Genomic DNA, 19,426 nt, shown 5'->3' with positions numbered 1-19,426 from the left:
GGTTGAGTTACCTAATGTTGGACATGGAGGATATGGTACACTGTGCAAAAGAAGGGGGGCTCCTATGTACAATCCAGATTTACCCACATGGTTCTAAGCAGCGAAGTTTTGTTTGTGCTCTAGGAGGAGGTTGAAAGGCCTCAAATCTGCTACAGCAATTGTTCTGCTCAAGAATATGGGAGGCCAAAGCTCTAGATGGAGGCAGGGGGCCTCGGATCAGTCTCAGAGAGAGAAATAGGGTTGTTAGCCCTCTGTGTTATGAACAGAAAGAAGGGTCGTGTAGAAAATCCACGAAATTTTGATCTACTAATATGAGCAATCTAAAATAAAATTTCTTCTCACATAAACACAAAATTTCTCTACTAGATGCAGTGGAATAGGAACAGAAATAAAAGCACAATCACACAATTCAAAAACACAGAATTGTCTAAGGAACCCAATTGGGAAAACCCTTTGCTTGTTAGAGAATTTTATTGATAGAGAAACTGAGCAATTGATCTCTTACAAAATAAAATTCTTTTAATTTGAAAGACACACTTGTATTTCCTGCTTGTTCTAAGCTTGAAACCTTTGCAAGACTTTTGATCTCTGTTGCCCTCTACCAACCTGTGCACAAGATTCTCTTGCACACTCTTCCTCTCACAAGCTCCACTCACAAACTTGTGCTCCCTATTGCTTGGTCTCACCAACACGTGCTCACCAAAACAATGATTAAACTTGTGCCTTCGTTCCTCCTTTTAAAGGCAATTTGAATGGTTAAAATTAGTGAGTTTTCTAATTAAGGAATGAATTGTGATTGATTGAGTTAGCATGAGTTAATTGCTCATGCCACTCGTCCTATTTCAAATCAACCACTTGAAACTCAATCACTTGTGTTTTTCCTCAATCAACTCACACTAGAAAATCAAAAACTCGACTTTCAATTTTAACACATCAATTAATTGCATCCTAACTCATCCTAATTTTTAGGGACTGATTCCTAAATTATAGGAACTCATCCTAATTTATAGGGAATCTCCTAATTTTTAGGAACTCGAGTCATGCACAAGAAGGAACTCGTTCTAGCTCCTATGATTAAGGCACAAATCAAGGAACCCTTTTCTTGCTAATATTTTCAACACTCCCTCTTAGTGAGGAAGGTGTTCCTAGAAGAACCTCGTCCACCCAAATCTGTCTCCAACATTGCCATCTTCTCCGTTGTTGTAACTGCTCCCTATGAACTAAAAGGCTTCCTTGCTTTCTTCTACGGAACCTGCATTGAAGGTTTGTTCTTTCCTACCATGCTCTGCGAGTCCACCACTTTAGTCATAAGTGCCATGTACCCTGTGTGCCTGGGAGACTCAACTCTTTTTTGATCTCCCTTAACCAAATCCTCTGGACACTTGGCTCGAACTTTCCTTATAATAGAAGTCTCTGACTAAGTGGTTGCCTCCACTCGCCCTGGACTATGGTCCTCATCATCATCATCCTACTCGTCAGCCCAACTGCCAACTAGCTTAGACTAAAACTGAGAATCGAGATACTGGCTGAGGCTCCATCTTAAGAGCTCTATCCTGCTCTCGCTCAACCACCACATCTCTACTCTGAGAACTCCCTGCCTTACTGCTCAAGGTTGCACTTGTCTCTACCTGCAACTTGTAGATATTTTTCACCCTCACACCTATCTGCTTCTTACATCCTGAAGCTAAGTGTTGGAGGTGCGGCTTACCTCCGTTGAAGATAATATTATATCTCTTGTCCTCAAGGGTAGCTATCGAAACAAGATTCTGGCTCAATCTTGGAATATAGAGAACACCTCTGAGATGAAGAGGATTACTTCACTCCCTCTGAACACTGACATTACCAACTCCTCTAACTGCATACTAACCATCATCTCCTAGCTCAATTTGAAGCTACATGTCCTTCTCCTTCAGGTGGCTGAAACTCTTCTTATTCCAGGTCATGTGGAAGGAAGCCCTAGAATCAATATACCATATTTGGTATCTGTTGAGCTTGCCATGCAAGCAATCAATGAGAAATCTTTCTCGAATTGGGCAGAATAGTCATCTACCTTTGTTGATGTAGCAACATGATCCTTCTCGGCCCCCTTCTTCTTACCAGGACACATAGAAGCATAGTGTCCAAACTCATGGCATTGAAAGCACTTCCCCTTGTTTATATCCTTCTTCTTGCCCTTCGCACTGGATTTGGCCTCTCCTTGGCCTTCTTGCCCTTGGCCTTGCTACTCGTGCCTGCCAGGGCACAGTTCTTCTCATCCTTTGTCATAATTGATCTCCCTTCTATGATTCCTCTTCGGATCTCTTCCTGTATGCAGTCAATCCAAAAGCTTTCCCAGTTTGGGAAGTTCTCTCTCCCATTAACAGCATCCAAGAACCCTTTCCACGACTTGTGAAGTCCAATTACGGCAAAACTCATAAGATCATGACCGGATACAACGACGCCCACTCCACCTAGTTCATCTTGTACCTAAGTGAACCTTGTCAAATATGGGACGATGGGCTCATCCTTGCTCATCCAGATACTCCTCAACTTCTCCTTAAGAGAAAGCTTCCTGGTATCACTGGTACTTTGATACAACTTCAGGATTGTATCGTACATCTCAAACGTTGTCTTCTTCTCATGGATATGAGGCACTATATGATCTTTGACCCCTTCTAGAATGATCCTCTTTGCCTTGATATCATTCTTATTATGTTGGGCCAATTGTTGGGCATCTTGTGGTGGTGGGATAGCCTGCTTCACGAATTCTCCCACACCATTATCTTCCAACACTATCATAATCCTCCCTTTCCAAGCTATGAAGTTCGATGCTCCCTCTAGACAGTGATCTGCTCTCAACCCTTGGTAAGCCATCTTGCTTCCCTTGAGAGCTCTCTAAAAAACTTGCCCACTAACAGTCTTGTAGTCCTTCACAAGAATTGTACTTAGAGCCTCTAAAACTGCCTCTCATAACAGACCTAATAGTCCTTCACAGGTCTGCACTTAGGGCTCCTTTTGACACCTGTTAGCAGCCCTCCTCACTGCTCTTAAGATGCCAAACACACACTATCCAACATGAACAATATCCACTTAGCAAAACATCAACATGAAACACCAATCAACATACCTCTAGTTGTTTTGCTCCTTCTCGGCCTGGGGTTTTCCTCTTGTGATTCTCGGCCTTGGTTAGGACTACCTGTTGTTGTTTTTCCACGACCTTGGTGTCTAGGATAAAATCTTAAATCACTGACGCTACCAAACCAAGAATCACAATGAAGCTACTTTGCACATTGGAATATAAACAACAGTAAATCTACTAGTGCACAAAATATAGACAACTTTTTACACAACTTTGTATAATAACCCAACTTCGTTATATTAATCCAATTGAATAATACAACAATCTAGGGCTCTGGTAGCAAGGATAATGACCCTCATAGTACATACATCCACTGATACAAAGATACAAAACTGGGGCTTGGTGTCAGTCCATCGACAACCAATCTACCCTCAGCAAGATACTCGCCCATCTAGATGTAGCACACTCTCTCCGCTCCTCTCGGTCATACATTGTACATGTCCGGTCCTTCAACACCCGATCTGCAACACTGCCTCTATCAACGATCCAAGTCCAACTGGCCACTGAACCTCAGTTATCCAATCTGCTCACTAGTTGTGCCTTAGTCCATCAAGGGCACAACACATTGAGAATCATGTTGAGTTGTTCACAACTTTGTTTGTGAACAGCTCACAATTGCCCATTGTTACTCCTCAACTACTTAGGGACTTCAACTCACTATTGTCTTCCTGGGCTGCTCCAATGAAAACTAACATAGGGCACGGAGGGCTGCCACCTATCACTACAAGATGCCCATCTCTCACAATGAACAAAGGCTAGGAGGACTGCCCATCTTCTACTGTAGATGTCCTTCTCGACACAAACAAGTCTAGGTCTACTCAAAACTACTCATAGCTTATTAGACCCTTGAGCTCAACAATTGCCAATCTAGCAACTACTTTTGTCCATCAAAGTGCTACACATTAGGCTCCAACTTGGACACTATCACGCTGCCCTTCAACAAAACATAAGTGCCCAATCCACTATCCACACTTGGTCCACTCTCACGCTACCCTCCAACAGACTGCGAGTGACCAATCCTTGTTGTAGCATCTACTCCTGGTTAGGGCATCCAACCACCTAAGAAACTCCTCCTCATGGCTACCAATAGACTCCTCAACCTATCCTCACCTAGGACACTCATCCAATCATCATCAATCCACCATCAATCAAGTAGGTATCTGCAACACACTGTTGCTGCCTCCTTCCCCTTAGGATCTGTGTAGCATCTGCCCCTGGTTAGGGCATCCATTCACCTATGAAGCCATTCTTGTTGGTTGCTAACACTTGTCCATACTAGGACAATGATCAACTCAACATGAAACCATCACCAACACACATACCTTGTCATCTCATGGGTTGATATCTTCTGCTGTAGGTTTGTACCTCTAGTTAGGGTTGCAACAACTTTGCTACAGCTCGTCTCCCTCACGTTCAGGCCTCTATCTCAGCCGTGGCTCTTCTCCAACCAAGTTTGCACACCTTACCTACTATTCTAGGCTATAAATCAACCACAAACATGCCTCTTTGCTTCCCTTTTCATACTTGCGGCCTACATGGGCACTTCAATACCCTTTCGACCCCCTGTCACAAGCAAGACAAGGCCTGCGCCCTAGTTGTAGGTGTCTCCAAACACTGCGGCCTGGTCAAGAGAGATAAAACACACACAAAATACCTCCAAACAATTGCCCAAGTCACCTTCAGGTATGCGGTTACCTCCCTGCTCTTCAACAGACCTGCCAAGTCAACAAAGGATCCACAAACAATCTCCAATCAAGCTCGGCTTCTTCTTCTAGAGCTGCGGCTTCCTCAGGGATGATTTTTGTCCACAAAAACACCTCAAAGAAAACCCCAAAACACTTCACAAGTCATCCTCTATCCTCGGCCCTGTTGCAAGGTAAACTAGGCTTCCAAACAGTCACAAAGAGGCTCAACTAGCCCTCTTCTCCTTTGCTGGAAACTGCCTCCAACCTGGGGCCCAAACAAAGATCTCCTTCTCCCTTATGCGAGCTCTTCTTGTCCTCCAAGATCTCACACAAGGCCTCCAACAAGTCCTCTACTTATACCTTTGTGTGGGGCTTCAATGAACAACCCTAAAAGGGCTGCCAACCTATCAAACAGCCTACTAACACTAGGCCGACTTGAACAAGCCCACATCCAACATTCAAAAATTAATATCTCTTCAACGACAACTCGGAATCGGATGATTCTCGATGCGTTGGATTCGTCTCGTCATCCACTATCATCCTCATCCATCATATGTCGCAATAGCCTCATAGATTCACACCCATATGCTTGGGTACAAATCCCACAAGCTTGGATTTCATGCCCACAATCCCCACTTGTGTGCCAACTCCTCCAAAACCCTCAAGCCAAAGGTTTGGACTTTGGAGTACCTCCCAAGCTACAAATCTCAACACCTATAGCTACTGGTACAGCCCAGTTCTTGGCCCAAATTTCCTCACAAACATTGCGGCTTCCTCTTCTAGGCAGGCTCCTTTACTCATTGATCTTTCTTCCCTCTTACAACCACCTGTAATGTCTTTCCAACCCTCAAAACTATCCCTACAGTACTCGGTCTGACATAGGCCACACACATAATAGATCAATCTTGTTTACATGAGAAAACCAACCTCCAACTCGACATAGAACTGCCCAAAACTGCTCCTTTTAGCCTCGACCCTGCTCCTCTTCTTGAATCTGCCCAAACAGTCACAAGAAACCAACTTAAACCAAGTCACCTTTTCTTCTTCATTGAGCTCCAAGAGTTTGCAGCCTATTTCAGATGTCTCCTTGATGTGTTTTGCACTTTGGATGTGTCATCTTTATTTTGATCATGCCTCTGATACCATGTAGAAAATCCACGAAATTCTGATATGCTAATATGAGCAATCTGAAATAAAATTTCTTCTCACATAAACACAGAATTTCTCTACTAGATGCAGCAAAATAGGAACAAAAATAAAAGCACAGTCACACAATTCAAAAACACAAAATTGTCTAGGGAACCCAACTGGGAAAACCCTCTGCTTGTTTGATAATTTTATTGATAGAGAAATTGAGCAATTGATCTCTTACAAAATACAATTGTTTCAATCTGAAAGACACACTTGTCTTTCCTGCTTGTTCTAAGCTTGAAACCTTTGCAAGATTGTTGATCTTTGTTGCCCTCTACCAACCTGTGCACAAGCTTCTCTTGCACACTCTTCCTCTCACAAGCTCCACGCACAAACTTGTGCTTCCTATTGCTTGGTCTCACCAACTCGTGCTCACCAAAACAATGATTAAACTTGTGCCTTCGTTCATCCTTTTAAAGGAAATTCAAATGGTTAAAATTAGTGAGTTTTCTAATTAAGGAATGATTTTGTGATTGATTTAGCATGAGTTAACTGTTCATGCAACTCATCCTATTTCAAGTCAACCACTTGAAACTCAATCACTTGTGTTTTCCGTCAATCAACTCACACTAGAAAATCAAGAACTCGACTTTCAATTTTAACACATCAATTAACTGCATCCTACCTCATCCTAATTTTTAGGGACTAATTCCTAAATTATAGGAACTCATCCTAATTTATAGGAAATCTCCTAATTTTTAGGAACATGAGTCATGCACAAGAAGGAACTCGTTCTAGCTCCTATGATCAAGGCAGAAATCAAGGAACCCTTTTCTCGCTAATATTTTCAACAGGCTGCACAAGCACATAAGGAGGCCACAGGCAAGAAATGAAGGGCACAAGAAGAATAGAAGAAGGTCATGAGGCCTCAGGCTGATGGAGGGCAAAACCGAGGGGCAAAGAAGGTCAGCCACGCCCTTAAGAAGGTCACCCAAGCGAGAAAAAGGAGTCGCGAGCTTAGAGGGTTGAGAGGTTCAAAACCCTAGGAGCAGAGACCGAGGAGCTTAGGATGGTGGCCTAGCGTCTTAGGTCTGTGTAGAGGCCAACAAGACACAAGTAGAGGGTTGTTATTCAAGAAGGTTGATTGCAGAAAGTTATTTGTTGAGATTTATTCATCAAGAAGGACTAAATAGTGTTGTTGAAGAGGCTAATGTGTAGTGATCTAGAAGGGTTGGAACACTATGAGTAGCTAGGCTGATATGCAATGCATTTGATGGATCAAGCCACTGTGAGCAACTGTGTGTAACATAGGATAATGTGGACTAAAAGAGATGAAGAAGAAGGGCTTCTCCAACAAGTAAGTCAAATTGTTTATCCTTGTATCTTTTGGGCGGATTGTGGATCTAAAGGAGCAAATCACAAGCACTGGTTTTGTATGCTATGTATACTAGTTGTACTAGTGATCGAGGGCCATGACCCCTGGTACGAGAGCCCCGTGATTCTTTTATTGATTTATTAATAAAATAATGGAGCTTTGGGCTCAAGCCTCAAATCTTTGTGTACTTAATTGATTTCACTACTGAATATTTCTATTGTGATTAGCCTCAGACCAAATCTAGGGCCTAAGGAAAATTCAACACAACACACTAGCAAATCACTGCACAAATGAAGCCTCCCAAACCCTGCTTTTCTTTAGCATTTTTTTACTCTCCAAATAATCCAGAGATGCAAGAGAACAACATATTTGGCATGTGAAGAAAATATTCTGCAAGGAACGTTTTCTTTAGATAGTCTTAAGTTGTGATACTATTGCGATTAGCCTCAAACCAAATCTAGGGCCTAAGGAAAATTCAACACAACACACTAGCAAATCACTGCACAAATGAACCCTCCCAAAACCTGCTTTTCTTTAGCCATTTTTTACTCTCCAGATAATCCAGAGATGCAAGAGAACAACATATTCGGCATGTGAAGAAAATATTCTGCAAGGAACGTTTTCTTTAGATAGTCTTAAGTTGTGATACCATGTCAGATTTGGCTGCAGAACCGCACTGCCTTTGGTCATGGAATGACCCAAGATCTAGAGTCTAAAAGAAAGAACACAAATCAAAGAAGTAAAATCAGATTGCTACAATAGGTATTGCTCTGGTCCCATTAACGCTTCTTAATAAGAAAAATAATAGATTACAATACATATACAATGAGATTGCTTTTATAGGTTAAGGAAACATCGACAAAAGCTTTGCATGCCATGAATCTCTCCATAAAGCAAAGAAAATCAAAAATACAAATACAATGAGCTTGCTTCTATAGATTAGGAAAACATCACCAAAAGTTGTGCATGCCATGAATCTCTTCATAAAGCTAGGTTAAGCAAGCCAAGCAAAGCTAAGTAAGCTTCACTGACTCAATAGTGAGCTAAAGTTAACATTAGCATACATAGTATGCACCAACATGATTCTACAACAACATGGCAACCATTAAACCTAGTGATATCTTCATAAAGCTAATAAAAGAGGAAGAAAGGATCACAAAGGAGCATAAATCATCTAGCAATGCTCTAATCTCAAAAGAAAGAAATTTTCAAAAAGGGGAGAATTCAAATACTTGGAAGCAAAATAGAAAGAAGATAGAAGCCCCCAAAGAAACCAAATGAAAAATGAACAAGAAAATGGAAAGGAACAATGTTGGAAGAAAAAATGGTCTCAAATTTGACGATTATTGCAAGGCTTGTGACTAGTGTGGAAATAGGGGGACTAATTGTCACAACAATTAGAATCAAAAGAAATATAATGGCTAGTAAAGTGGTCAATATTAAAGATGTAATGAATAGATATTGCTCTATTTGCAACTTCTAAAAGTACTTACAATATTTTTTCTAAATATAGATGGTTGATTGATTGCGGGTCCTATTACCACAAAATGTAGCAACCTAGTGCAAACCCTCACTAGGCAACCTAGGTCTTAGGGCAACAAAGAGATCTACCATCATTGTCACCTCATTTTCCTTTCTCCTATTGTTTTGTAGTCGGATGTTATCCCCAGAAGAGAGGCTTCCCTTGCAAGGCTTAGAGGATAGATGACCTAGGGTCCCCAAGGCAAATGATTCTCAAAGGATCTTACTAACGATATCACCTAAGTCACATGACACGAGGATAAGAGACACGAAGGACATGCAAACTACGAGTATCTGACACATGACACGGTGACCCCTCAAAACATGACATGGAGGACACATTATATATTATATATTAAAAAATATAACAAATTATTAAATTACACAAAATATGAAATATATAAAACTTTACATGACGATGATACAAATTCAATCATACAACCTAAGTCACATGGTTCGGGTTCGAATTTGGGTTCGGCAATGATTAGGCTCAGTTCGAGTTTGAATATTTTGATGGGGTTCGGATTGTTGGAAAATGGTAAGTGGCAACTATTAATCTTATTTTCCTTAACAAAGAGATCTGCTATTATATTTGCTTGTGAATCTTATTTATTTTCTTTATGTTCTTTAGTTAGAACTTTTCATCGAACAATATCAAGAACAGTAATAGCAATAATAGAGCACACAAATATTAGGCTCTCAGCCAGGGCAAAACACCTCCAAGGGGAAAACCCGGGATCTCTTCTCTTCTTATAATTTGCTTGAAGTGAGATACAAGGACCTAAACCCTAGACCAAGTCCTTCTTCTAGTACCAAGTCAGCCCTTCCTCAAGTCCTTCCTTGATTCTGCACCAACCATCTTCAATACTGCAACTTCGACCTACTAGCTTCAATACTGCAACTTCAACCTGCCAACTTCAATATTGCAACTTCGAGCTGCCAACTTCAATACTACTACTTCGACCTTCCAATTTCGACTTGGTAGCTTCTTTGGAAACCATAATCTAGCCTCCTCCTTGGACCTTCTTAGAGTAAGACATCTCTCCCAAGGTCAATGAGGTCAATATAGGGTTTTCTACTTCCAACTACAAGATTCTACACTTCATCCTACTGCAACTTGGACCTGCAAATTCGGCCTCCTTCTGCAACACCAAAAACCCTAGATCTTCGCACTATGAAAGAGATAGAGCCTAAAAACAAGAAACTTCGTCCTTCTTCCTTCTCCAAGAGCTTCGCTCTTCTTTTCTACTCCTCCCAGCTTCAGATCAAACTCTTTCTTAATAGATCGAACTTGTGTGTGTGAGAGTCTCCAAATGAGGTCAAACTGCTTCTTTATATAGCCTTCTCAAGGGGTCAAATTCCCTCCTTTAGGCTGACTTGATGATTCTAAGGCCAACTTGTACTTTTGGAGCTTCTAGGACTTTCTAGACTAAAAAATAATTATTTTTACAAATATATTTTTGCCCGGAAGGGTCTTATAAACATGATGTTGACTCCTTTGACTCGTGACAATAAATCCTAAGACCTAACAAACCCTAGAAGCACGAAGAACATGTTTTTACCTAGAAGATCATCAATAATGAGCATGAAACCCATGCTTTAATACTAATAGCTTTTTATTTTCTTTTCTTGCTTGTTACATAGGATACATATTGAAATGAGTACAACAATTATGAAGACCGAAACTAGTTACATTTCTCAACAAGGATAAGGTCTGTCATTAGGTTCGTCTATGTACATTTTCTATATATATATATATATATATATATATATATATATATATATTAACTTGAAAATGAAATATAGGATACAATTGTAAGAAATCAACATCAATAAAAATAAAAAATGCTATCACGAACATGGAAACTGCAAGGATAGATGACAAGCTTGAGTTTTGACATGAGGTTATGAGTTTCTATCTATGGACTTGGTCAATGGCTATGAGGTTCGCCAAACCTCAAAAACTTTTTAAGGTTCGCCATAATTCAAATCTCAAGGTTGAAGTTCGACGAACCTTGTGACATAGCACACAACTAATGCATACAACCAAAATAGTAATGAGTGCAATCCATCTCTGAACCAAAAATACATCAACAAAGAGGCCCTAAATGGCCTATAGAGTCCAAAAAAAAATCATGCTACAACAAATAACTAGTACTACATATCATCAAAATCATTGCCTATATCACCCTCATCGTCAATATCACCCTCTAAGCATTAAAATAAGATAGAAAAACCTTAACATGTCAAATCGAGATTTTGTTCGAGTGATGGGTACATTTTTACTAGGGTCATGACATAGGAGTTCAATAATCAATGCCACCAACATCGAGGTACATAGAGGTCTTGGTCCTATTCATTAAATGCTCGTTCCATACCCTCACACTTGACAGACTCCAATGGAAAAGTTGCAATCCCCCCAATCTTGAAATCTTGAAAACTATTAAGCATGTTGGATTTTGAGTGATATCTAAAATTCTACTTTCTCCATATGAAATCCAATGAGGTTGAAACCACTCTCAAACATCTTGAGTCAATTAATGGTAATGTTAAAATTTTAAGTAAAAGGATGAAAATGAAAGACAAAGGAGAATGACACTTTTACTATTAATTGCATAATATAAGAAGAGTCTAGACAAATCCACTTCACAACACTTGGAATCACTTATAACATTGCTTAATCGCCCTTAGCTGCACTCCAAACCTTTAAGAGCTCCAAACCTGTGACTAAATTGCGTGAGAATGAGGCAAAAAATCGATTTTATGTTGCTTTTTCACTGGACACATGTCCAAATTTTGAGACAAGTGTAGGGCTCGTGTCCGACACTAGTCAAACTTGTGTCCTACGAACAAGACATGAGTGAAAATCGTGTCAAACACATGTCACACATGTGTCCTGTCCAACACGTGACACAAGGGCAAGGAGGGGGTGGGGGACATGTCATGTTACTTAGGATATCACCTAGAATGATCTTCAATAAAGGAGGATCAAGGGTGATAAGAGCTTAATGGTTATGGAAGAAGGTATTGGCAAAGCCTTGGAGGCTAGGATAGGATTTACAAATGTTCAAGCACACTTTCAACCAACCCCAATAAACTAAGAAAAGGTTGTTACAAGTTAGGGTTTCAATGATAGGCATATTTACAACATGCAAAACCATATAACAGCCAAGAAATAGCCTACAAAGGATAATATCAAAAAGGCTTGAAGGCTATAGCCTATAAGGGAGGTAAGAAAGGGATAGATCGACAAGAAGTTTTTAATGGCTGAAAATATACAAAACAACAACCTAAATCTATAATGTCAACCCTAATTTTGATTGTGAGGCATGCAATAAAAGATAGACTTTACTTTTAAAAAAATCATGACTGCAATTCCTATCTAAAGGACAATAACATATAGGTATAAAAATGTTATTAAATGCAATATTTGACAAAACCCGAACCCTAGATACCATAAAAAGGAGAAAAGGGAGGAATTTAGTAGACTAGTGCCTTTATTCAATTAGGAAATGTAGTCAATTAGGTCGAGGTCAAGGTAGAAGGGCCCTAGATGAAGGGTGGAAGACAATTTGCTTCCCTTGAAAGCCCTAGCAACTTCTTTCATAGGAGATTTAAGGTCAAAGAATGCATGAAGACAAGTTCCTTAAATGGATTCTTGAATGAAACATTTTGCATAAATATGTAGAAACAAGAGTTCATGAAAGATATTGCACTAGCTAAAGCATAAGTCGAGAGCTCTAAAGTAAATCTATATGTGGATCATCATAGGACTGCAAGTTGGTTGGCTGACCAATGGGGAGAAAAAATTTCTCCTAGGGGTTACCCACTTTTAGCGAGTAACAATGCCACTCAACACATGACATAAGATGAAAATGTTTTTGGCTCTCTTGATAAAAAGAAATGTGATGGTGTGTTGCCAAGAAATGATGCTCCTATTGAAATGGAAGGTGTTGAATGTGTTGAGATCAATGTTGCAAATATCAAGGCAATATTTTGATATATCATGAAATTACCAAGGAGTCGATATACTACCTTATTGCAATATTTTATAACCTTAAATAAAATCAGGAGTTTTTAAAGTATCATGACATATCCCTAAAAAATCAAGAGCTAATGCAATATATTGTCAAGTTTATGTCAATAACCCTTTATTATCCTTTTTTAATATTTTTTACCTCGTTTTGAAAAATATAGGCAATGCACTCAAAGTATAGGAGTTTCTCATTGTCTTTTATCAGGATGAGGGGAAATCGAGTGTTTTGACCAGCATTAATGAAGCTCTTGTGGAGAGGGGATTGATACCTATATATAACTCCTATTTTCCCATGGCCAAACTTTAGTAGTAGAGGTCATATGCAGATAGGTGAACAAATAAAAGGGGAAATCAAGTGATGGAGAACACGATAAGAGATCACATGGCAAGAAAGCAAACGTTGTGGAAAAAGGCACTTGTATTTGTAGACTTCAATTACAAATAGCAATAATTGTTTGACCACGTGAAAGATTTCATTCACAAAAATGTAAGGTTTTGACACTTTATTCCCATTAATTTTGATTTGAATAATTCACGGGGAAAGGCAAAAGTATCTTCAAGAAAAACTCATAAATTCCAGGAAGAACCAAGGGTGCTTGGTAAATAATATGGAAGAGGCTTAGTTCCTGGCAAAGTCGAAAACTACCCTCCCTCTATTCAAGTACCCAATGTTGCGGGTGAGCGCCCCCCACCTCGATCCCGCTCCCAATCCGCGCTCCGAGCGGGAGCAGGTCGGGAGCGCGCTCCAGGTAAAAAATTTACGCTCCCTGCCAAATTCGGGAGCGGATCAAGGAGCGTCGCTCCAGGAGCGAATTTTAGCAAACGCTCCCGGGTTATAAAATTCGCTCCCGGAGCGACGCGAACGACAAGCGGAAGTGAATTCGGCGGGCCAAAAAAAAAAAAAAAAAAAAAAAAAATCGCTAGTAAAAAAATCGAAATTTTTTTTTATAAATTGGGGGAGGGAGGGGCAAAAGGGCTTCATTGTGACTGTGAGAGTTGAGTGAGAGGCTCATTTGAGAGAGGGAGATTGAGAGTGTGAGAGTGAGGACTAAGGAGCAAGGAGAGAGTGAGACTGAGAGAGAGCAAGGTGCCAAGGAGAGAGCAAGGAGCAAGGAGAGAGTGAGGAAAGAGCAAGGAGCAAGGAGCAAGGGGAGATTGGACGCATTTGAGGTAGGTTCGCCGCTCTACAATGTTGAATAGAATGTTTAGCATTTTTTTTTAATGTTTATTAAATTATTCCTAATTTCTAAATAAATAAATAAATTTTTCTCTATTTCGGTTTCCCATTCCATTTTATTAAATTTTGCAGATTCAAAACTACAAATTTCAAACATCATGGTTATATTTCTTGGCATTTTCTTCTTCTTGGTTCCTTTTCTGGTTATTATGGTGCTGGAGAGTAGAAAAAGGAGGGTTGAAAATGAAGAAGGGGGACAAAGTGGATTTGATGAAAACCTCGGTGAGGAGGAGCTGGAGGAGAGTGAACATGATTCAGCTCAAAAAACTAAACAAGACCAAACCCCATTGTGGAAATATGTTAACAGGCCTGAAGCAGGGAAAGGGGGTGGAACCACTAAATTTCATTGCCCCCATTGCAACAATAATTACACAGGTTCATACACCCGTGCCAGAAAACACCTCTGCGGGAAAATGCCATGGGATGGAGATAAACAAATAGGAATCAAAACTTGTACAGGTGTGTCAGCAGCAGATAGAGCCAAATACATTAGGGAAGAGGAGGAAGCCCAATACAAATCTAAAAAATCAAAGGGTTTCTTTGAACCAAGCTCACAGACACAATCACATGCACAAAGAACTCCTTCAGCATCCTCCCAAGGCAGTGGATATGGAGGCACAGGGTCACCAGGTTTAAGGCGTAGAACCATATCAGATTTCCTTGATGAAGGGTGTAGGAATGATGTGGATTCAAAAGTTTACAGGTTTCTCTATGCATGTGGGATACCATTCAATGTTCTTCGCTCACCTTATTGGCACGAAATGGTTTCTGCCATAAATGATGCCCCTAAAGGATACAAGAGCCCTGGGTATGACAAGGCAAGAACCGTTGGACTTGATCATGAAAAAGCAAAAATATCACATTCTTTGAATAGAATGACAAGTTCTTGGACTGACCATGGGTGTCCATTGTATCTGATGGATGGACAAATGTAAAAGGAAAGCCATTGCTAAGTGTTCTTGCTGTGTCTGTTAGTGGTGCCATCTTTCTTTCAGCGTATGATTACTCAGACAAGTTCAAGACCGACATCAACATTGCAGAAGCATTACTTGAAACAATTGACCGTATTGGGCCATACAATGTCATCCAAGTCATCACTGATAATGCTCCTAATTGTAAGGCAGCGAGAGCAATTATTGAGGATAAATACCCCAACATATTTTGGTTTGGGTGTTTGGTTCACACATTGAACCTTTTGATGCATGATATTGTTAAAAACAAAAACGAACATTACAAATGGATTGGTGATTTGTACAAGAAACGCAAACAAATGATAAAATTTATTACAAATCATAGCAATACCCATAGCCTTTTCCGCAGTCACTCAAGATTGGAGTTGTTGAAGATTGCGAGGACTAGATTTGGTAGCTATTACCTCACCTTCAGACGCCTTTTGAAGGTAAGAGAGTCATTGCCTAGCATGGTATCAAGTCCACACTGGCAGTTATTACAGGAAAGGGCTACAAATGCAGCTGACAGACAAGGTTTTGAACTGGTGGAGGAGGCCGCTCTTGATGGTATGTTTTGGGCACGTGTGAGGCAAGTATTGGATTTCACCAAGCCCATTTATCACATGATTTGGTTTGCAGATACAGATAAACCAGTGATTGGCGAGGTGTATGAGCAGATGGATACCATGTTGGGGCAAATAAAAGATATTGTTCATAACAATGATCCCAACTTGTACAAACTGATTCACGATTGTGTGTGTGTACGGTGGGATAAACTTAATCTTCCACTACATTGCTTGGCGTATATCCTTGCACCAAAATACTACTCTACATCTTGGTTGGGCCAACCTGCACCAGGGGGTGGGGTTAGGACCAAACCCCATATAGATGAAGAGGTATCTAAAGGATATTTGGAAGCATTAGAAAAGTTGATACCTGACAGGGAGGAATGTGCTAGTGTGCGCCTTGAAATAGGCAGATACTTCAGTAACACTGGTTTGTTTGGTACCTTCCATGCAATGGAAGACAGAGACAGATTTGATGCTCTCACATGGTGGGAATCATATGGCGGCCATGGACTTTTGCCAAAATTGGCAAAAAAGTTCTCTCACAGGTTGTAAATACTTCTTCTGCAAAGGGGTGTTGGAGCACCTACAGCTTCATACATAATGTGAAAAGAAACAGACTCAATGAAAACCGGGCAAAAAGCTTGGTTTATGTGCACTACAACTTGAGGTTGTTGAGTCATTACTGTGATCGGGCTTATGAGGATCCAACATATAAAATTTGAGACAACCACCCAGAGGATGACAATTTGGAGGATGGCACCATACATCTTGAAGAACTAGAAGAGGAACTTATAAGGGAGGAAGATGAAGCAGCAGCCATGCCACCTCCACCATCCAGTAGCAGTGCTCGAGTTCCGAGTCTTTTTCCTTTGCTGTCGCCACCTCCATCTACACCCTCACATGGAGGGCATGTGCCTTCTAGTTCTGGTCGTCGGTCTGTGCAGAAGACTCCTAGAAGACCACCACGACCTGCTCATACATTAGACTCTCGTGGCAAGGGCCACATGCAGTAGTAGATAATAGATTTACAGTTTACTTGTCTTTTCTAGTTTCTATTAGTTTTCATAACTGTTGAGCCTTGACTCTTGACTCCTTCATATCATAATGATATTTTTTGTAAACAATATATGACTGTGACAATGAAAGTTTGAAGTTGGCAATTATAACTCATTGGTAATGATTCTGAATTATGAATATGATGCTTCGTGAAAGTTGTTTCATTTCATTTCATAATTCATTTTACAACATTTCATTTCATAATTCATTTTACAACATTTCATTTCATGTTAACAGTTAGATATTATTTCTTGTAATGGTTAAACTTAGCTTACAAGTACAACTTTGGTGATCAATGATGATAAATGTTGTATATTGAATTTTCAATTTTGAAAGCTTGAAGTTGAAACTTTCAGATTGATGAATCATGATTCACGAGACTCAATATGTTGTAATATGTATGTCACTAACTTGTGGACGTGGTTGATGAAGATTATAACTTCTAGATGATTGATGTTATATGGTTCAATGATCAATCTATGTTTTTTTTATGTTTTTTATATCTAATTCATCATTCTACATGTTTTTGTTGACATATATGTATCAAAATATAAATATATATATATATATATATATATATATATATATATAAAAATCACTCCGGGATTCGCTCCCAAACCGGGAGCTTTTGAAAATGTCGCTCCCGCTCCCGTTTTTGCTCCCGCTCCCCGCTTTCGCTCCCGCTCCCAAGTAACACTGCAAGTACCTAACCTATAGGTTCTCCAGTCCAATCTAGAAATACGAAAACTTCATTCAATTCTTAACACTTTGTGACCAATTCCTTGAGTCCATGGAACTCGTCGAAATATCCTCTTCCACTTTTTTCCAATTTCCAAAAAAGTTTCTCAGATTGGAGATCCCCCCCAACCATCACATGCAGGGGTGGGACAAGACAATGTGCATTTCACAGGCACATTGTCTCACCCTACCCTTGACAAGATAAACATTGTATTATATTATCTTTTCAAGTTGGTGAGAAAGTTGATTTCAGACAAGCCCAATAGTTGCTTGTCCATAGGAAGTTGTCGTAAGTTATTGCCATCCAAGGTATTGTGGACCAATCACAGTTAAATATCATAATGATGTTGCTTATAGACTGTATGTAACTGCACATGTGAAAATACATCCTTCATTATTTAATGCTAGCCATTCTTGATATAATAGCGATTTGCCTAGTTCTGCTAGCATGCAAGTTGTAAGAGCTCCATGAATCCATAAGTATCTATTACTAGCATAGATTCATTTAATCCCGGATCTATTAGGCACAAGGGGAAACAGAAAAATTACAAATGCAAATCTCAATTTTTTTACACCCTTAAACACTATTTAATAAACATTGAGGTTTTCACCTGTCTTTTTTATATTCCTCTCGAAGTATAATAGAATCAAGGTTGAGATTTTATGCATGCTTATTTATAGTAGTTGTTTAAATATGATAGGATTAATCACATGTTAAAATGGGTTGAGAGTAATGGTAGAGAGCTTTGGATTCTCCCATGTTCAAACCCCGTGGAGGACATGAGTTGGCAATCCGGCCAAGAAAAAGCTGTACTCCCTCTTAATAGGGAATGGAGTTTATAACTTTTCTTGCTTTTGAAATTGGCTCTTTTTCTTCAATTAATTTTATCATTGTTTTTTTTTAGCTTTTTCTTTCAATTTATTTTATCATTGTTACAAACACTTGCGCAGATATACACAGGGACATCTCCCAACTTGGATCGTAATGCACCCAGCTTCTGTCGTTGCAATCATGAATGTAATAAGGGCGGGGATTTAAGGATTAGCTTGTTGAATGATATAATAATCCTCGGGGAGAAATGAAATCTAAGTAAAGTATTCTTGTCCAAGCTTGAGACCCTCTGGCTTGGTCTTTAATGGGGGGAGAGGCAATTCTTTTAATTTCTTACTCTGTTTACCTAGGGTCAGCTCAGCTGGGCAAAACGACCAATCAAGGCAGCTCGCCATATTTACAACCTATAGGGTATTCCGCGGATTACTCTTACCGACCTTATTTTATTATGCCATTATTGATGACTATTTAATTGAATAATTAATAGATGAACCGGAACTTACAGTCTAGCTTGACGGACTAAATGTATAGAATCACTGATAATTCTTCATGGATGAACCAATAAGATGAAAAGAACGAATGGAAATGGAACTTACAGTCTAGCTTGACGGACTGTAAAGGTATAGAATCGCCGACAATTCTTCTAACTTCGTCCAACTTCTTAGCATTTCCTGTCACGAAAGTTACTACCTTCAATGATGCCGCCATGTTTCCCCGCCCACAATTCAATTCATTATGATGCATGGTCAATTCATTAATGGAAGCTGTTTTGTGACTCCATTTTTTCTTTGCTCTTATATACCTTTCTATTGCTTTTTGTTGAGTATTCTTTGTGCCATTTATAAGGAATGATACTGATACCAAGTATAGAGTGGACCTAAACAGTAACAATGTTGTACAATCAGTGGAAGGTTATCAACTACTTGCCCTACTACAAGTTTAATCTAGGTAAACATTATATACTACGTGTGCTTGAGGGTTTGGGCAAATTCGAATAATGCGTCCCACGTGTTCGAATCATAACATGTTTCACGGAAATTTTATTAAGCAATAAGTACAGGAATTATAAATTATAATTTTGTAATGTAAAAATGAATTCAGCAGTTTAAATATATTTTTTTGCAAATTGTGTGGTGTTTTTAGTTTTATTCTTATCTATCAAGGTAGGACTTTATTGA

The 19,426-nt window shown here is 39.5% G+C and overlaps 1 protein-coding gene across 1 annotated transcript in view; it reads right to left on the bottom strand.

The window, feature by feature from the left end:
• LOC149217951 (Inosine triphosphate pyrophosphatase family protein) overlaps positions 1-19,179 on the bottom strand; it is a 143,123-nt gene extending 123,944 nt beyond the window's left edge. Inside the window, exon 1 of the mRNA XM_089391454.1 lies at positions 18,845-19,179. Coding sequence (XP_089247580.1) covers positions 18,845-18,992 — 148 coding nt within the window. The 5' untranslated portion in view covers positions 18,993-19,179. The remainder of the gene's footprint in view (positions 1-18,844) is intronic.
• Positions 19,180-19,426: the final 247 nt, after the last annotated feature.

Source organism: Pinus tabuliformis, chromosome 1_1, assembly GCF_031772625.1.
Source record: "Pinus tabuliformis cultivar Carrire ecotype Pingquan chromosome 1_1, CPIR1, whole genome shotgun sequence".
NCBI classification, from domain to species: Eukaryota; Viridiplantae; Streptophyta; class Pinopsida; order Pinales; family Pinaceae; genus Pinus; species Pinus tabuliformis.
Note: the sequence above shows the minus strand (reverse complement) of the source record. Positions and strands in the feature narration are given on the sequence as shown.